We start from the raw sequence: 19,752 nt of genomic DNA, 5'->3' as shown, positions 1-19,752 counted from the left end.
GATTGTTCTCCATTTCAAGACATTTTATAATATACCTCCCTCCTTTTAGAAATTATATGAATAAAAAAATGTTTTTTTCTAAAATAAGTCAGAGGTCCATGATCTAAATCCCTCAAAGAATGTTTAATTTGTACTTTCTGAATGACCCACGGGAATTAGTTATCACACAATGAAAAGGATGTCTGGCCCTTTCCTCAGGCAGTTGCTGGTAGAGTAGCTTTAAGCCTGGTAGCTAGCTCAATTGTCACATGGTCCAGGTGAGACCAATTCCATGGCTGGCAGACTGTAACATACAAACTTTACTTTTTTAGTTGCAAGACAGAAATAATTTGGATATTACACATACCAGTGTATTTTAAAGAGAAATGTATTTTATCTAATTTAAAATCAAAGGGTTATACAGAGGCAGCAAGGAAATTTAAATTAAATTGAGTTAGGCCAATCAAATTTGGCTTCCAATAACGTAATACAACTATTTGTGGTTTGTAGTTGCATCATTTAAACTGTCTTACGTGGAATCAGATTCAGCATTGCACTGGAGAAAGAATCCTACGCTTTTTTGGTGTGGTCTGTCTGGATAAAAGCGTGGCATCACCATAATCTTCCATGGCAGATTTCGCACAAAACACGGAGGGCTAAGGACCGACTCACTCAGTCTGCTGAAGCGCTCGACAGTGAACTGAAAGGTTGCCTCGGAGCGCCAACTGGTGTCTGCAAGAAAACACGTCATCAATCACAGGGCTAGTGCATTCGCTGAAAGCACTAGCACAAACTTGGAATAAACTGTTCTATACAATCTTAACAATGCTAAATCTAACTCAGTAAAAATGATAGTAAAGTTTCCATTCTATTAAAAGTCTAAAACTGTGAGATGACAGTTTCTGAATGAATGAATCCTTATAAAATCCAAAACTCAGAGGGCTAACAACACACACCAGCCTTTCCTCTTACACTCAAGAATCAGCACCATAAGAACGTCTATGCTACCACATTTTAATTCCCAAGTAATCCTCGGCACCGAGTGAGTGGAGAGACTTTGGAGAGAAAGACTTAAATGGCTTGCACATCTGTTCAAGGACAGAAGACGACTTGAGATTTTGGCTGAGTCCTGAGAGGAAAAATGAAGGAGGCGCTGGACACACAGGCATGTAAGGACTGCAGAGCGGGTGGGAAACAGCCATTCCCCTGGAAACGCCACACTGTTTAGAGGCCAGAAGATGGCTAAGAAGTTAGCCTAAAAATAAATGTTAGCTTTATTAGTTCACAATTTTTGTGAAATACCAGCCTGGACTCCCTATGGGGGATAATTTTTTTAAGTGGTATTCTTTTCCACATGAATAGTATAAATTGTTAAGTGTTAACAAGATTGAAGTCCACCTTGAGAAATTAAGGTTTCCGTCAATATAGTGCCCCTTAGCAGAGGTTCAACTGAAAAGTCTCAGTTTAAAATTCCACCTTTTACTGATGACTCATTGGCAAGTGACCACAGGCCACAGGTCAGTCAGCTTTGAAAACCCTGGCAGTGTCTCACTGTCTGCTTCTCATACTACTCCTGTGAAGGAACAGTCCTTCCACACCCACCCCGCCCAATCTGTTACTGACCAACATCATAAAATTGTTGCATCACCGTCAACTTGCTCCAGAAGGTTCTGTGCCTTCCTTCACTTTCTGCACCTATCTCACTGCAGACTGGAAACAAGGCCACACGTGGAGGGGGCCATGCTCTACAGAATAGCAGACAGTGCTAGCAAGGCTTTCCTGGCTTAGAATGAGGTACTATTTTGAAATCCCTGACCCCCGGGCTCCTAAAGCACAAAAAAAGGCTTGGGTGACAAGCACGTTAATAAGAACACACTCCATCCTTCGTCCTCAGACCTCTGAAGGCAGCCATGACAGGATCCAACAATGCCTGTCTCCAAACTTCACTAACACAACTGAGTTATCAGTGTTGGCCACCTCTCAGTGTACAGAAATTGCTTGAAGTTTGCAACTAACTGAATTTGGTCTTAAGAAAACATGTCCATCAGTCCTCACAAGAGGGTAGTGTAATTTACCAAAGAAATAAAAATCAAAAGTATGTGTGACGATTAGCACCTTTACTTTCTTTTAAACACTCTTCACCCCAAATTCTTTTGCTCCGCATAACCCTGCTCAATAGTTCACAAGCAGAGGCTCTTCGGAACGAAAAGCAGCTCAAAAGGGGAGTCTAAGAGAAGAATTATTTGTTCAAGCTTCTTCGGGTGGTAGTTATTACCCTAATCCTTTTGAGGGATGAAATCTACTAAAAGGCAAGAAATTTGTTCCAGATAGTGATGTCTAGAATGGCTTCGAAGAACATTTTGCTACATATTTTTACGGACACATCAATCACATTTGAGCAGCATTTAAATCCTGCAAGGCAGACAAAGGTAGAAGTTACTTAATTCCCATTTTGTAAGTGAGGAAATTGAGGCTCACTGAGGTTAAGTGTTTCACAAAGTGACAACAAGGGATTTCAACACCCAAGATTTGCTGAGATACTAAGCACAGTGACACAGTCAGTCACCCTGCCTTTGGTTTTTAAAATGCTATGCCTGGAGTTTAAGACTCCACAAAACACAGTACCTAACAAAAGTTAGAAAATTAGGATGCCTGCTTTATATAGAGACTGTATATACAGAACCATACAGAAAGCAACCAGTGGACCTAAAAAGTTCTGTCACAAGGTTATGCCTCTCTTCTATGAAACATCATTTTTGTGTAAGTCAGCTCTCTTCAGGGTTAGATTTTATGTATACAAAATCAATACATATTATGCTTTCTTCCACTCTACAGTTTAGTCAAATCCCTAAGTTATTCTATAAAAATATTAAATACAACCATTCAGTAGTGGCACTAAGTCTTCTAGGTGGCCAGCTCCACAGAGGCTGCAGCGCTTTTACCTCTGTGCCCCCAAGCCTGGCACACTGTGGTTAGTTCACATTTGTTAAGTTAAACACCAGATTTCTGCCTCATGCTCAAGGCACATTCTTAGAACGGACTGATCTTATAAAATATGCTAATCAGGAAGTTTAACATAAGACTTCGTGTGAATAAAAATTCCACCTCAGTGGCTCTAAATGCTTCATATAATGGAGTAATTGAGGGGCCAGCCCGGTGGCGCACTGGATAGTGCGCCGCTTGGGAAGCGCGGTGGCGCTCCTGCCTGAGGGTTCGGATCCCACATACAGACCAGTTCCCGCTTTGAGCGAGGCGCGGGAGCAACGCCGAGGTTTGCAATCCCGTTGCCGGTCCCCGGTCCGGTACGGGGGCAACACTGAGGGTTGCAATCCGTTGCCGGACACGGAAAAAAGACAAAAGACAAAAAAAAATGGAGTAATTGAAATTTTATATTAAATACCAAAAAAGTCAAGGCAGGAGGGCCTACGAGAAAGAGAAGCGGACTTGAAACCCATCTTTAACAGATATGGTCGGCAGAATTGGAATTACATGAGACTGACAGGCAAATGTCTCTGCCCATGTACATGGGTGAAGTGGTACACTGGGGACTATGAAGGACACCCCATACCTGGAGAATTAGTACTTCATTCACAAAGAGACTCTAACCTGCTTGATACTACTGACATTAACAGTTATTTCATGACTCCATGCTTCTTTTCATTGTATATGACAGGATGACAAGCTTCTGCTGCCACCACATGTCCTCATCCAGACTCCTTGATAATGCACTACCTTCTAGTCCTGCCCCGGAGACCCCCAAAGCAGAGGCAGCAGTTCTCATAAAGCCATCTCAGCTTTATGAGAACTGCTGCCAAGTGGGCCAAAGCTCCCACTGTGCCCATTCTTAACACCAATTTTATCTTTGTAGGGCAAAGGCCAATGGAACAGCCTGGGCTTCAGTTTCATGAAGTTTTTTGAATCAGAGAGGTGAGCCTAAAATGTCCCCAAATGGTGCTCTTGCAGTAATTTTATCAAATCTCAATGATTTATTCCAATACGAGTTTTTGCAAGTCCTAGTCAATCCCTAGAAATTACTTTTTTTTCATGGGTATCAACAATCTAAATCTAGATCCATCTAGGTCTTCAGAGGCTGAATTTGCTTTGAAACTTCTCTTGGTCATCTAAGGAAAAGCAGTTGATGAGAAACTACTATAAAATAAGCAGATATGACTTAAAATAATTCTGATACTTTCCCATAATTCTATGTTAACAGGATCTTTAGATGCTCTCTTCCTCAACTACTCAGGTTTTCCCATCTATCCCTGCACTATTAGCTGTTTAACTTTCTATACAAGAAGTTCCCCCCACTAAAAAGGCTTCTCTGCATATAAGTCATTGATAATACAGCTACAAAAATATTCTAATCCAGTGTTTCCCAGACTGTGTGTTCTAGTTTGAAACGTTAAAAGGAGATTCAAGGAAAGGGAGTCTGTTCTTTTGGAGAAACAACGTACGTTAGGATACTGACAGCACTGAGACGTACTACAGGAAAGAAGCTTGTTTAACCTAGCACTCTGCAAACTACCTAGAATTCTGAACCCTGTTCATGGCACACTTACAGCTAGCTTGCAGAAGCCTGTTTCACGATACATAATACAGCTGTGAAATTCTCAACTAAGAATTCTGCTCCTAGTACCAGAATCATCTCCTTCCCATGCCTTTTGCCATCAAATAGATATGATCTCTCATACCCCTTGGGCATTTCGAAAGACAACTAAAATTCCAAAAGAGAAAAAAAGTGACTGAAACTAGTCTACTTTCTCTGATAACACAGTTTTTTCCTTTTGGGAATTCACAATGGAGGCATTTTCACTTTTAAGTCCTATGGTTTAGCACCATTATACTACTAATAATTTAGTAAAATTTGCCTCAAAAGAGGATTTTACTTAATTATGATTTTATAACAGTTATTCTCAACAGAGGCAATTTGGGCCCCCAGGAGACATCTGGCAATGTCTAGAGACATTTTGGTTGTCATAACTGTGCGTGGGGGTGTGGCGAGTGGGACACTGGCATCCCATAATGCACAGGAGAGCCCCGCCCCCCAAAAAGGAATTATCCAATATCTGATTTTATCAATTCTACATCTACGTTTCCTCCCAAAACCTTCTCTCTAAAAAAATAAATAAATAAATAAATAAATAAAATAAATAGAAGGGAAGAAAATGTTAGAATCAAATTGTTCTGTGGACACTGTAGACTAGACTCTGGGTGGGGCCAGTAACTGCTGCACGAGTGACACAGTTGATCCCACACACACAGCTGGCACATCAGACCTGGCCATGCCTCCCCGAATGTGCTCTCTGAACCAGTCTGGTATCTCTGAAATAAAACCACCAAAAGCCCAACAACCAGTGAGACCACACCCACACCACTTGCTGCCCTTCGTCTACAGTGGAAAGCGAACTCCACAGGTAACAAAGCCGCGGGTTTAGACCACGCCTCTTTACCTTCCTCAGATATTGCCTCAGCCAGCTGCCAGGGGGTAAGCCGCACTGTGAGAGAACTCTCAACTACGGCTGCAGTGTCTCATGGAGGCTCAACTTTTGGCAGGAGGTCTGAACGGCAGTCCTTCTGGTGGTGCAGCCCGTGACTGATGGTTTCTTTCAACTGCCCCGTTACTCCCCTGGGAAGGACACAACCCTCATGAGGATTGATGGACATGCTTTTTTGACAGAACATGGTTTCATATTACACTGCATGATTCCAGAGACTGCATAAAGCAATTACTGGCTGCTCCCTTCTCTCATGACTTTGACCTTGCAAATGTTTAGGTCACATAATCTGATAAATTATAAGAAGAAATTGTCTTGAAAGAAAAAAGTGATTTCCTGGACACAAAATCTCCATGCATGTACATATGCATATACTTTTCACATAGAAGCTATAGACCAAAAGTTAGTGGGAGAATGAAGCCCAAAGCTTGAATCTGATTTCACACCTAACAGGAGCAGGGAAGGATTATCAGCTACAAATGACTGATACACACTACAATGAAAATGCAATGGAAAGCCAAGTTCCAATGACTGAAAGTGTCTTGCTGCAAACTAAAAGGGAAGGAGAGTAAGATATACTTGTTCTGAGTACTAACTGTGGCTGGAGAACTGCAGGCTTAAGAAAAGATCCACCTATTATAAACCTCTGTGTCTAAACCTTCTCACCTAGGTTAGGGAGAATCAACTTACCTTAAAATTCTGTAGGCAATCTTGAAATTCAAAACCAAAATAAGATCCTAAATTGTCCTCAGATACAATCTCCTGAAAACTAGCTACTCTTAAGAAACCTGGAAGTACTCAAGGAAAAAATACGGATGGAATGTGTTTGTGGTTCTGACCGCTTTCCACCCGCTGCGAGCAAGCAAACCGCAGGTACTCACCATCCTCCATGTCCTCCTCTGTGTTGCTGTGCCCGTCACTCAGGGCCACGTTCCCATTGATGACAGGGTTTTGAGTAATTCTTGGTGGGTCATCTGTATCTCCAGCTTTAAATAAAACAAAAAAACTCCATGAGTTTTACCTTCACGGCTTGGGTTAAATAAGATTTATTTATACACTTTCAGCCATTTCTAGTCACTAATAAATTCCAATTACAGCATAATGAAAATTCATTCTAATCCAAGGTATTCAATAGTATGTTTACTAAACATGAAATTTTGTTGCTTTCAAAATGCTAAATGGTATCTGAACACATGATATACCACATAATAATCTGCTCCATTCAGATCCCCATATTGGCCAATTGCCAAAAAATAATATAATCTCCTCCTTTTGCAATGATATTTATCTAATGATTACTTTATGTATCATTTATGTATTTTATACAAATCTTATTCTACAATAGCTAATCAGCTTAGATTTTTTAAATCTTTATATAATTGACATGGAAAGTCATTATTTTGCAATAGGTTTCCTAATTAGTTCAATCCTAAATCCTACATAACAATTTTGTTGAGAAGATTACTGAACACATGCAAACACTATACATAGGACAAACATTTTAAACTCTTCACCATGACCACATTCCAGTACCTTAAAACATCAAATTATCCTTTTTGTTTCTTTCCCTCACAGCTGGCCAGTGTGAGGATCCAAACATTTGACGTTGGTGTTCTAACACTGTGCTCTAACCAACTGAGCTAACCAGCCAGCCCCAAACTGCCATCCTTAAAGTGTCAGTAGACAATGCATAATTATGTAAAAAGTCTGGAAAGTATTCAGAAACTGATCAAAACTTTAAGTAATGCCTGGCAAATATAAGAAGTAAGCTCCACTTGCAGCACTCTATACACTATATTCATTAATTTAAAAACTATTTTCTCTTACACTGATACAGGTCCATGATTCAAAAGTAGAACAAACTATGACAAGACATTAGAGTATAAATAGGTTCATACCATATGTCAGAACAGCTCACTACAACTAAAGCTGGCCCTCATGCTGCCTACACAGCTGGCTTTCCCTGGCCTATCAGACACTCCAACAGAAATGAAGAATCTCAGGTACAAGCAGGAGATGTGTTTCTTCTAACTACTAGGTGAGTGTGGGCTTGGCCTTCACAATTTCAGAGCTCTTCCACCATTCAGACAGAATACAATGTGATTCAGCACCAAGGACAGCACCCCTCCTTTAGGCTCTCTCCAAAACCCCAACTATCAGATTATAGCCTGAAACTTCTCCAATAATTCCTGAATAAAATCGTGCCCTCCCCCCACCTTAAGCATCTCAAAATACTAAGAAACAGGTATTACCACCCAAATTTTGACATTTCCAAGCTTGATGGCTCAAGTCCCCAATATAAATATGGTGTAGTACATACATATAACCTCTGTTCATCCCTCCATATACTTTAAATCATCTGTAGACTATTTCCAATATCTAACACAGTGTAAAGGCTGTGTAAATGGTTATCATGCTGCATTGTTTTTATTTTAATTTTTTATTGTTTTCCTCCAAATATTTTCAATCTGCGGTTGGTTGGTTGAATCTGTGAATGCAGAACCCACAGATACTGATTACTTAATTAATTATACTTACTTAATGATTGTGTTAAAAGCTATTTCTAAAAACAAACATATACACCCTTTTCTTTTGGCTGGGGGTGGCACATCTGGCCAGTAAAGGGATCCGAAAACTTGACCTCGGTGTGTCATAACACCGCATCCTAACCAACTGAGTTAACTAACTAGCCAGCCTCAAACATATGCACTTTTAAACTAGTCCTTCGACCACCATCCCCTGAAAGAAAAATTGGTGGAGGGTTTTAAGGAAAGGCGGTCAGATATCAAGAGACAGGAAGGAAAGAAAGGAGAGACTCTTTTTGCTGGTTCTTAACTAGCTCAAACTCTCTAAACATCAAACTCTCTAAACTTAAAACATACGTGTTAAAAGAAAAATCAGGTACTTTGAAATGTCTTTCATCCACATCTATCCTCCTAAAACTACAACAAATCATCATTAAAAAGTTTTATGGGGAGGCCGGCCCGTGGCTCACTCGGTAGAGTGCGGTGCTGATAACACCAAGGCCATGGGTTCAGATCCTATATAGGGATGGCCGGTTTGCTCACTGGCTGAGCGTGGTGCTGACAACACCAAGCCAAGGGTTGAGATCCCCTTACCGGTCATCTTTTTTTAAAAATAAATAAATAAATAAAAAGTTTTATGGGGAAAACCCTATGAAGGCTTATTAAATAAGTTATGGCACATACTACCAATGGAATGCTATGCAGCAGTTTGAGAAACTTTTTTTTAAATGTAACTATACGGTAAGTTCTCTAAGGAATGTTTAGTTTTAAAAAAAATTAAGATAACCTTTGTTATAAAAGAAGAGAGTTGTGTGTTAGGAGTATTTAAATTCTTATTACCTTTATAAATTTCAGAAGGTGTCTACAAAAACACTGGGAGGATAGATAAGAACCTATTAAGAAGTTCTACAGATGTGACAATAGAGTATACAGTACACTGTATACACCCACATACTCACACTATGCAAATCTTACACTACATAAATATTAAAAGTAATTTGCTTGAAAGATGTGGACCTGGTACTTTTAGTACCTCAGTTCAAACCTATGCTACTACAATTGCTTTAAAACATGGTTTATAATGCACGAATGCAAAAATGACAGATCATCTTCTGCATGCTAAACAAGACATCACTTCTAAAATTAGGATCACATGTAAATACAAGCAGTCTAAATTGTGTAAAGTTATACAGAATTCTACAACTGATCTGTAATTCGAAGTACAGACAAAGGTTATGGTTTCATGAGGCCCACTGAAATCAGACTGTGAGATGCAAATGAATTCAGATTATAGGGCTGGCCAGTTAGCATACTTTTTGGCCTTTTGGCTGACATTAGTTCAGATTATAGCTGAAAGAAAGGTTTGTTTTGGTGACTTGAGACAGAGTGTGTTTTCACAAAATTATGGCAATAATAAAAATCATGATTGAGTCAAGAGATCTATGGATCGTTGTTAACACACCTGCTATGGTTTGAATGTCCACCCAAAACTCATATTGAAGCTTGATCTCCATTATAACAGTGTTAAGAGAGTGGGAAATCCAACTATGGTATTTGAAAGGTAGGGCCTCTGGGGGGTAATTGGATTGTGAGGGCTCTGCCCTCATGAATGGATTAATCCATTTATGGATCAATGGGTTAATGGTTTAATGGGTTATCAGGGCATAGACTGGGGGTTTTATAAGGAGAGGAAGAAAGCATATGGACTCGCTTTTGCCCCCTTGCCATATGACACCTGCACAATCTAGGGACCATGTAGAGAGTCCCCACCAGGAAGAAGGCCCTCATCAGATGTGCCCCCTTGACCCTAGACTTTTCAGACTCCAGAACTGTAAGAAAGAAATTTTATTTCTCTATAAATTACCCAGTTTTGGGTATTGTTATAAGCCACAGAAAACAGATTAATACAATACCTTACAGTGTGGGGGTAGGGAAAACTAGTAAATTCTACTCCAGTTTTTTGGCAGTAGGACTAACTGCAATGTGCTGAGTGAAAAAAGCCTAATACTTTAGGATACTGCTATAGTAATAAGACAGGGCTTTTCTGCAGTTGGCCCCTAAAAGGCAAAGCCATCTAGAGTCCTTCAGTTGACCCAGATTCTCCTGAGCAATACCCCATCTTTTACATCAAAAATTAACACATTCATGTTGGTTTGGACAATTTGCCCTTTCCCACCCCTCACTGGTACAGAGATAATAGGCAAGGCCAGTGGCTGTGAGATGGCAAAAGATCATGGGTCAGTCCAACAAGGATATGGAGAATAGGGCTGGCCAACAACAGGCCCCATGAAGCTCCCAACCCACTGCCAAAGCCATTCAAGTCTAGCTCCTAAGGGACTCAGTATCCAGGTTTTTTTAAAGTTTCTCATAAATGAGTTAGGAAGCAAGAGGATTAACATTTTAATTAAGACATGGTAAATCTCTGGACCAGAAATAAACGATGAAAGCACTGATAGCCACAAAAGATCTGTACTGGGTTTCCAGAGACTGCCTGCTTTTACTGTCAAAAACAGATGTGCAAGACTGGCATGTGCATACACTTACTGCTATATAAAAGATTCACGGCTGAGTTTTACGTCCTGCCTAGTTGGGATTTTCTAAGACATGTTAACTCTGATTTGACCAAACATGAACTACAGCACTAATTTTTTTCACACACAACTATCTAAAATAATGATTAGGGACACATTTGGCAAACACCAGTGATGATGGCAATACCTCAAATAAACAGACAAAAAAGTCCATGGTATGCCAAATGTTGGGGGGGGGGGGATTTACCATTCCAAAATACACATATCACACCCAGAAATACAACAGAAGATAGTTTTCATTACTTGTGACAATAATCAGAGGCATAATACTGTATGTATTTTTAAATTCCTATTTTTTCAAAACATACAACAGGCTACCTCAGCTAGTTATAAGGCTTATATTTCCTCCCATGGAGGATGCTTGTGCTTATATTCAGCTTTCAACTCACCACCTTCCACTTGTGATGTCATAACGCAGAACTACTGTCCCAAAGAACACTTGCCAATTGCTATGAAAATTAGCTGGCACTAATTTAGCGCCTGAATCTCACCCCTGGATAAGACAGATCAGAACTTTGACATTTCCTGTCACTTCACAAAGATTTATCAAACCACCCACAAAGGGGCCAGGGGTGGGGGGCGTGGATGACACACCACAATAAAACCTCACAGCCGTCCAACTAAGAGTCTATGTACTGCCACCAGGTAGTGACTTGGCCAAAAAGATCCAGCTCTGCCTCAGGTTCACAGGTGTTGTCATTCAGGCCCAACCAGTGAGGACAACCTGGCAACCAAAGCTACAGCTCTGTCACAACAGCAGAATACACAGAATGCATGGGCCAACTCTTAGTCCCTGGATTGGTCATACAGAGTTGGAGATTAAGATGTGCTGTAAGGCTCCATCAATTCACCTTGAATTCTAAGACAAAACCCTTCCAGTTCCAGCCTGGTCCACCCTCCTCCTCCTCTCATCTCCTCACTTCCTACCACCAAGCCCATTTAAGGATATTACCTAAAATAGAAGTTTATCAAGGGAAATTAAAGAACCTGTATCTTTCTGCTCATGAACTTCAGACTGACAGTATTTCTCAATTGGCAACCCCAAACACATTTCAGAAGGATAGTTTAGAAAAGTCGGTATTGGCTCTCTAAATCCACCACTAGCATAAGGAACTCAGCCTGAAATCCTGAATCACCTTCTGGTCCAAGCATGTGGTTCCCAGCCATGTCTGCATGTCTCTGCAGTAGAGTCTGCTGGGGGAGGGGAAAAGGTTCTCTCATCCACATAAGAGTGACTGCATAGAATCTCCAGGAGATCTGTCTCAACATTCTTTTTTTAAAAAAGCATCCCACAAAATTCTTGTCTTTTGGACCAGGAACACATTCAAGCAACCTCATCGACTGAGATAACACAAAGTGGTCCAGGAACAAACATTAATGGAAAAACTCATAAAATCCCAATTAAGTCTCAATTTTGGTTAGTAGTAATGTACCAATGTCAGTTCTGTGACAAAAGTACCCTTGTGATGTAAATTAGCAGTGGGGGGAACTGAGCAAGGGGTAAACGAAAAACTGTGCTACCTTTGCAACCTTTCCATAAATTTAAAATTACTCCAAAATTAAAAGTTTATTTTTTTTTATTTTTATTTTTTAAAGATGACCGGTAAGGGGATCTTAACCCTTGACTTGGTGTTGTCAGCACCACGCTCACCCAGTGAGCCAACAGGCCATCCCTATAGGGGATCCGAACCTGGGGCCTTGGTGTTATCAGCACCGCACTCTCCCGAGTGAGCCACGGGCCAGCCCTACTTTGCCTTTTTAAAATAAACTTTTGGGCCGGCCTGTGGCTCACTCGGGAGAGTACGGTGCTGATAACACCAAGGCCACGGGTTCGGATCCCATATAGGGATGGCCGGTTCCCTCACTGGCTGAGCGTGGTGCTGACAACACCAAGTCAAGGGTTAAGATCCCCTTACCGGTCATCTTTTTAAAAAAAATAATAATAATAAAATAAAATAAAAAGGCAAAGTAGAAAGCCCTCTCAAGCCTAAGATTTAAGGAAAATAACTGACATAAAACCTATAAATGACAATGTTCAGCATAAATCCACATACAGCATACCTTAAAGTCTCAAGCAATCAAAGGTTAAAAAAAAAAAGCAGTTTGACAGCTAAAACATGGAAAGACTCCCAACATACATACCAGGGGAAAGTGTGTAAGAACAGAGTTGTTCAGGAGGAGAGGACAGCTGGGTTGGAAGCTTGCATCTGTGTTGGGGCAGGAGAAGCACAGAAAACACTGGACACGCGAGAAGGATCTCCTGTTTACTGAATGCCTACTATGTGCCAGGCCCTATATAAACATTCTTAGGTAAACATCACAAGCCCTGACGAGGTAAAGTAGAGCAGGATATTTCCCCCACTCACAGATGAACCTATAGGCTTAAATGGATTATGTCACCAGACCAGGGTTACAGTTGGACTGGTAAGGGGAATTACCACGAATTCTGAGCAAACAGGCATGATACTACAAAAAGGCTTTTTTTGAAATGTACACTCCCCAAATAACCTGTATTCCTGTACAATTTCTACTATATCACACTATGTGAGCCTGATTAAACTTTTCTTATTAAACTTTGAGATAATTGTAGATTCACACATAGTTTTTTTTTTTGTTTGTTTGTTTTTTAAAGATGACCGGTAAGGGGATCTTAACCCTTGGCTTGGTGTTGTCAGCACCACGCTCACCCAGTGAGCTAACCGGCCATCCCTATATGGGATCCGAACCCGGGGCCTTGGTGTTATCAGCACCACACTCTCCCGAGTGAGCCACGGGCCGGCCCGCACACACAGTTTTTAATAATAACAGAGACCATGGTCAAGGGTTTGGATCCCCATAACAGCAAGCTGCAAAAAAAAAAAAAGAAAAAGAAAAAAAAAAAGAAAGAAAGAAAGGATATGCCTTTGGGCTGGCCAGTTATCTCAGCTGGTTACAAAGAAAGGATATGCCTTTGGGCTGGCCAGTTATCTCAGCTGGTTACAGCATGGCCTTGTAACACACCAAGGTCAAGAGTTTGGATGCCCATACCAGCCAGCCACCAAATAAATAAAAATAACAGAGAGATCATTTACCCTTTTCCTAGTTTCCCCTGTAGCACTATTCTGCAAAACTAGTTTATCACAACCAGGATCCTGATATTGATGTAATCCAGTAATCCTATTCAGATTTCTCCATATTTACTGTACTCATTTGTGTGTTTAATTCTGTGCAACTTTAGTACGTACATACATAGGTTTGTGTGTCCACTACCATTCAAGACAATGAACATTTCCAACACCACAAGGATCCCTCATGGTGTCCTTTTGTAACCACATCCACCTCCTCGTCCGTACTCCCCCATAATCCCATGCAACCACTCATCTGCTCTCCATCTCTACAATTCTGTCATTCCAAGAATGTTAAATAAATGAACATACAGTACATAACAATTTGTTCCTTTTTATTGCTAAGTAGGATTCCACGGTAGAGACATATCACTGTTTGATTGTTCACCTGCTGACATCTGGGCAGTTTCCAGTTTGGGGATACTACGAGTAAAGCTGCTGTGAACATACAGGTCCTGGCTTCATATTTATTTTTACTTTTGGATTATGAAAAATGAAATGCTTAAGGAAGCACACATTAGCAAGGAAAGCAATGCAGAGACAAGTAAGAGGAAATTATTGGCCTTCCCTCCCCCGATTCAAATGTGAAGGAAACCACCAGTGTGCTGCCTTCCAAGCTTTCCTAATGTTCACATACACATGTGCACACACTGCGTGTAGTTCACGAAGGAAAATACAGTACATTATTCACATTACATGAATAAATTCCAGTCTCAGGTCACTATACATGTGCATATGCATAAATATGTACAAAATTTAATTAATAGCCCCCAAACATTGCGCCATGATTTACTCAACCATCCCCTGCAGATGATCGTTTCCAGCTTTTGTTGTTGTTGCCACTCTGGATAATGCAACATCATCATTTATCCTGCTACCTTTCTACATATTTTACAGCCAGGCTGTTTTTCTCAAACATATATGGTCTCCCTGCAAGTTCTGTAGTTGACCACGCTCTTTCCAGTGGCAACTATGGACAACAGTGTTATCCAAGCAACAGAACAATACCAATGGCTCTGAACAGCTCGGTCACATGACCAGCCCCTACACACAGTCCACACACTGTCCAGGAGAACTCTTCCCTTCATACTCACTGTTCCACTACATTTATTTATTTATTTATTTTATTTTATTTTTTTTTTCCTTTTTGTCTTTTTTCGTGACCGGTAACGGGATCACAACCCTTGGTGTCGCACCCGCACCGCGCTCAACCAATGAGCGGACTGGTCTCTATATGGGATCCGAACCCTCGGCGGGAGTGCCACCACGCTCCCAAGTGCCGCACTCTACCGAGTGCGCCACCTGGCCGGCCCCACTACATTTATTTTGAAGACTTCGAACACAATTTCCTGATGTTCCAGTCCACAATAAAATCCTCAAAATACAGAAACCTAGCTTTAAGTTCACAAGAGGAATAAAAAAGGACAGTTAATAACTCAATGAGAGAGAAAAGATGTACTAAGAACCAAGAAGTTGAGTGAAGCCACTAGGGATGACTATCATGTGGGGGAAGACAGGGTACGTGTGACCTGTGGGACCAGGCAACCCAGAGCAGGAGGTGAAACAGTTATAACAGTGCCCACTGCACCAAGAAGGGCAAGGTGAGGAACTGGTAAGTTTCACAGGCATCCACATGGACAGTGGCAACCAACACAGGCCATGAGCTACCACGCTCCCTAAGAAACTACTAAGAGTAGATTTCTAGACACTCATGGGGAGTAGGCAAGAGTGAACTGTAGTCCCCTCTGGGGGATTCTCCTAAGGCAAAGGTGGGCCTTAGGGAGGACCCTGGATTATATCCCGTCCTCAGACAGAACCTGTAGGTAAATGAAGGACTGAAGGACACAATAAGGTCAGAATTATCTCTGCTCCCAGACCAGATCTAAAAACCAGTTCATTCTGCCTTCCAGAATTCAACAGCTCACAGTGTACTGCCCCATATAGCCACTGGGTGGAAAGAAATAGGTGCTAACCAGGCAACACTGCCAACAAGCCTGCCATCCCAGTTACAGACCACACTGCCTGTGGGCCACGAGGAGATCCCCCAACACTTCCCAGCCCTCAACTCACCCCCTTTGTGACTGCCTAGGTATGTGAAACCTCTCAGAAGCAGCCAATTCCTGTATAAGATCCTAAGCAGAGAACTTCAACTATACTTCAAAAATAGTCCTCAAAGATCTTTTCTAACCTGTTATCATGACATTACCAAGGATTTCACACATTCCCCAAAAGGTGGCCACACCCTATCTGCCTGCAATCACAGCAACAACTCTTACTTACACAACTCTTATTTGCACAGTCCACCCACTTCTCTCAGGTTGCTTGTCAAGTGCCTCGTGTGTGCCAAGGACTGGGCTGGGCTCTGTGGTTCAGCTGGGAACGAGACAGTCAAGCCTCCTGGTCTCGTGTCACTTACTAGACAGTTGGGGAGATATTTCACATGGCGATAACTGTAGTGAAGGGGGAAATGGGTACATGACATAACCACAGAGCTCGGACAAATATCGCTAGCCACGAATGAAAAGGAGCCAGCCAGGCAGAGATCTCGGAGAAGCAGATTCTAGTAGAGCTCACCCCAACAGGAACAAGGACAGCGGGAAAGCGAAACATGGGAGATGTGAGGTGGGCAGGGCCAAGCCACGGATGGCCATGATAAGATTCTGAATTTCACTCCAATATGCCCCCCCCAATAAAGAGGAAGTCACCCGTGTCCTTGGAAGACCCTGTGAAGAACTCTCCTGTCAGATCTGAGATGGTCCCAGTATTTGGACTTTGGTGCCACCCTCACACACCATGTGGCCATCGCCGTCCTAACCATCACATGCAGGAGGGTCTTCTTGCAAGCCCCTTTGCTGCTTGGCAGAAGACATGGTGAGGGACTGTTCTTGACTACCCTGTCCCTTACTCCTAGCCTGTCAAGTTGGATCCCCGTGTAGTTTAGGACGGAGGCACTCCCTAGAAACTGTGGCAGAATCAATACTACAAATCTGAAGTGTTTGGATTTGTGATTTTGTACACTCTGGTTATATGGCTACCTGGAACCTCACTTCTAGGAGACAGGCCCATTCTTTGGTGAGCCACTGAGGGCCCTGAGGTCAGCACCCACCCAGCTTCAAGGCAGTGGAGCCTAGACTAGAATAAGACCACCGTACTGAAACTTGACAGTAAGCTCTATGCTCCGAAATAATCCTGACTTAAATTACTTATATGAAAATAAAGCCCCAAAGAAGGCCACATATAATTTGTGTTCTTGAAATAAAAGTATCTGTTTGGGGCTTTCAGTCTGGCTTCATTATGTAAAAATCATCTGTTTCCTAGAGATCATCCTAGCTACCAATCATGCCTGTCCATAAACACTGATGACTGGTTTTAATGCTGTGGTGGGCACTGAGAGGCATACTGCACAACTAAGGAGCTTATAATGATGTCTGTATTGCTTTCTTACACATATGGTCTGCTCTACAAAACAAATGGGATTATCTGCTAAACTGTGCAGCTCAATCCAAGTGCTGTGGGAGAGGAATGCCCAGCACACTTGGCAGAGGCAGAGCCTCACGGACACTAGGACTAAGGATGTGTGCCAACTGGATGAGAAGTATCGGTAACACGTAATAGCCAAAGGATTAACATCCAGAATACACAGGGTTCCCCACACTCAAGAAGAAACAACCCAACTAAAACAAGGAGAAATTCATAAGAAATACAGATGACTAACGTATATGCTCATCTTCCTAAATTAATGTGTGACACCATTAACAGTGAAAAGTACTGGAAATGCCAATTGATTCTGAGGGTCTAGCAATATGGGTGCCATCAAATGGCTGGCTGGAACATAAATTTATACAAACTCTTCTCCCCCAAGGCAGTATCTATCAAAAAGTCCAATATCCTTTCACTCGAAGTATCATTTCAAAAATCCACTGCAACAAAAATTAGCATACATGCCAACAATATATGCAAGCACTATTTCTTATACTGAAGCACAGTTTTAATTAAACACAAGTTTAATTTTCTGCAGTAACACGTTTTGGTGTTTTAAAAATTCAACTATCTAGGTAAATTTATGTATACTATAAATTCATTTTATAATAATGCGGGATTTCTAAATTTTTATCATATTCATTCTTACAAATCGTGATATTTCTTTATGCCCTGTACCTGACCTATCACTTCCCAAACCACCTCCCTCCCTCCCAACAATGCGGTTTTAAAGTAAAACTGTAATAAGGAGGGAAATGTCCATCAACAGAAGAATCATCGAATAAACTCACATGATGCCCTCAAAGAGCAAAGCAAAGCTTCCATAATGTGGCAAGCAAACTGCAGTAGTCACCTTGAGGAATGGAGTCTTTCCTTCCTGCCTTTTTGCTTCCTTCCATGTCATCTGAACGTTTTTGGTGAATGTGTGTTACTCTTGTAACAGAAGCAAAAATACATACATGCTCACACAGAGCAACCACAATGCTAAAATAAAAGCACAGCTGAATTACTTGCTGGGCACGACACCACCTTGGCAGCTCTTTGAAGCCGTGCCATAGGGGAAGTGGGTGCAACAGCTGCCTGCCAGAGCCAAGAGGGCGCAGGGGCCCTAGAACAAAGGAATTACCTGCAGTACTTGTGGCAAATGGCAGCATCTTCTCTTTCATGCCTGTGTTTCCCTTAAGAACTAGTTTTTAAGGAGACAAGCCAGTTTGGGGGAAAAGAGTTATGTCAGAGGTAGAAAGGTAGTGAAAATTTAATTAAAAAATTTAACAGAGGTCGGGGCCAGCCCGTGGCTCACTTGGGAGAGTGCAGTGCTGATAACACCAAGGCCACGGGTTCGGATCTCACATAGGGATGGCCGGTTAGCTCACTGGTTGAGCGTGGTGCTGACAACACCAAGTCAAGGGTTGAGATCCCCTTACCAGTCATCTTAAAAAAATAATAATAATAATAACAGAGGTCAAACATAACCAATTTCAAATAGGTCCCTTCATGTAAATAAAGTCACAAACAGGAACAACCTAGAACAGAAAACTAAACTGATTCCCCTCCCTCCCACCCCCCCAATCTTGGCACAGGCTGCCTGCTCGATCCTCAGCCACCTGAGACACAGACCACCACTCAGGTTTTACTTGCCTTTAGAGGGGATACCTGCATTGAAGGGCTATCAGATCTTTTGCAAAACTGGTGGCCAAAGGAATTTTGAAAAGCTCCTGGGAGGAAGACTAGTTTTCTGGGGAGTAGCAAAGAATATCTGGTTTTACTGAATTAAAAAAAAAAAAACAAAAACATGAGACCTTGAGCTTTTGCTGTGAAGCTGTGAACTAGCAATGTACATGTGAATACTAGCCATTCTCAAGAGGCAAAAATCACTGGGACAGGAGACAACCGTGTTCATGGACTGGAAGACTCAACATAGTAAAGATGGTCTCCCCAAATTAATCTACACATTTTAAGCCCAATTCCAATCAAAATATATACATTTAAACACAATTCTAATCAAAAATCAGAATGTGTAATAGCTATAGTCAAGCTAATTCTAACTTTTACAAAATGTTAAAAGATAAAAGAATCAGAGTAGGTAAAACAATTTTAAAAAATAAGAACACAGACTGAGGCATTACATTAACTGATTTTAAGACTCACTCTAAAGCTTTCAGTAATCAAGATGATGTTGCATTGGCAAAGGGAGAGACACACAGACCAATGGGAGTAGACTCCAGAAACAGAACCACGCAAACATTACTACTGTATTTGATTTTTTGATAAAAGGTATAAAAAGCAATTCCATGGGAAAAGGACTGTCTCTTTAACAAATGCTATGGGAACAACTGAAAATGCATAGGAAATACAAAAGAACAAAAAACTCAACCTAAACCTCACACTGTACAAAAAAGCTTAATTCATTCTGAAATGTAAAACTTTAAGACCTTTAGATGAAAACACAGGAGAAAATCTATCACATTGGAAAAGCATTCTTAGAAATAATACACCAAGGGCCGGCCCGTGGCTCACTCGGGAGAGTGCGGTGCTGATAACACCAAGGCCATGGGTTCGGATCCTATATAGGGATGGC

General features: G+C 41.4%; 1 protein-coding gene across 1 annotated transcript in view; it reads right to left on the bottom strand.

Annotated features, from left to right (window-relative positions):
• The window catches only part of USP7 (ubiquitin specific peptidase 7 (herpes virus-associated)), a 66,783-nt gene that overhangs the window by 27,934 nt on the left and 19,097 nt on the right, over positions 1-19,752 (bottom strand). Inside the window, exons 2-3 of the mRNA XM_008565082.1 lie at positions 6,356-6,460; positions 513-711 (exon numbers count right to left, since the gene is read on the bottom strand). Of these exons, the coding sequence (XP_008563304.1) occupies positions 513-711; positions 6,356-6,460 (304 nt within the window). The remainder of the gene's footprint in view (positions 1-512; positions 712-6,355; positions 6,461-19,752) is intronic.

This window comes from Galeopterus variegatus, unplaced genomic scaffold (genome assembly GCF_000696425.1).
Source record: "Galeopterus variegatus unplaced genomic scaffold, G_variegatus-3.0.2 Scaffold195, whole genome shotgun sequence".
NCBI classification, from domain to species: domain Eukaryota; kingdom Metazoa; phylum Chordata; class Mammalia; order Dermoptera; family Cynocephalidae; genus Galeopterus; species Galeopterus variegatus.
This window is presented reverse-complemented; position numbering and strand designations above follow the sequence as displayed.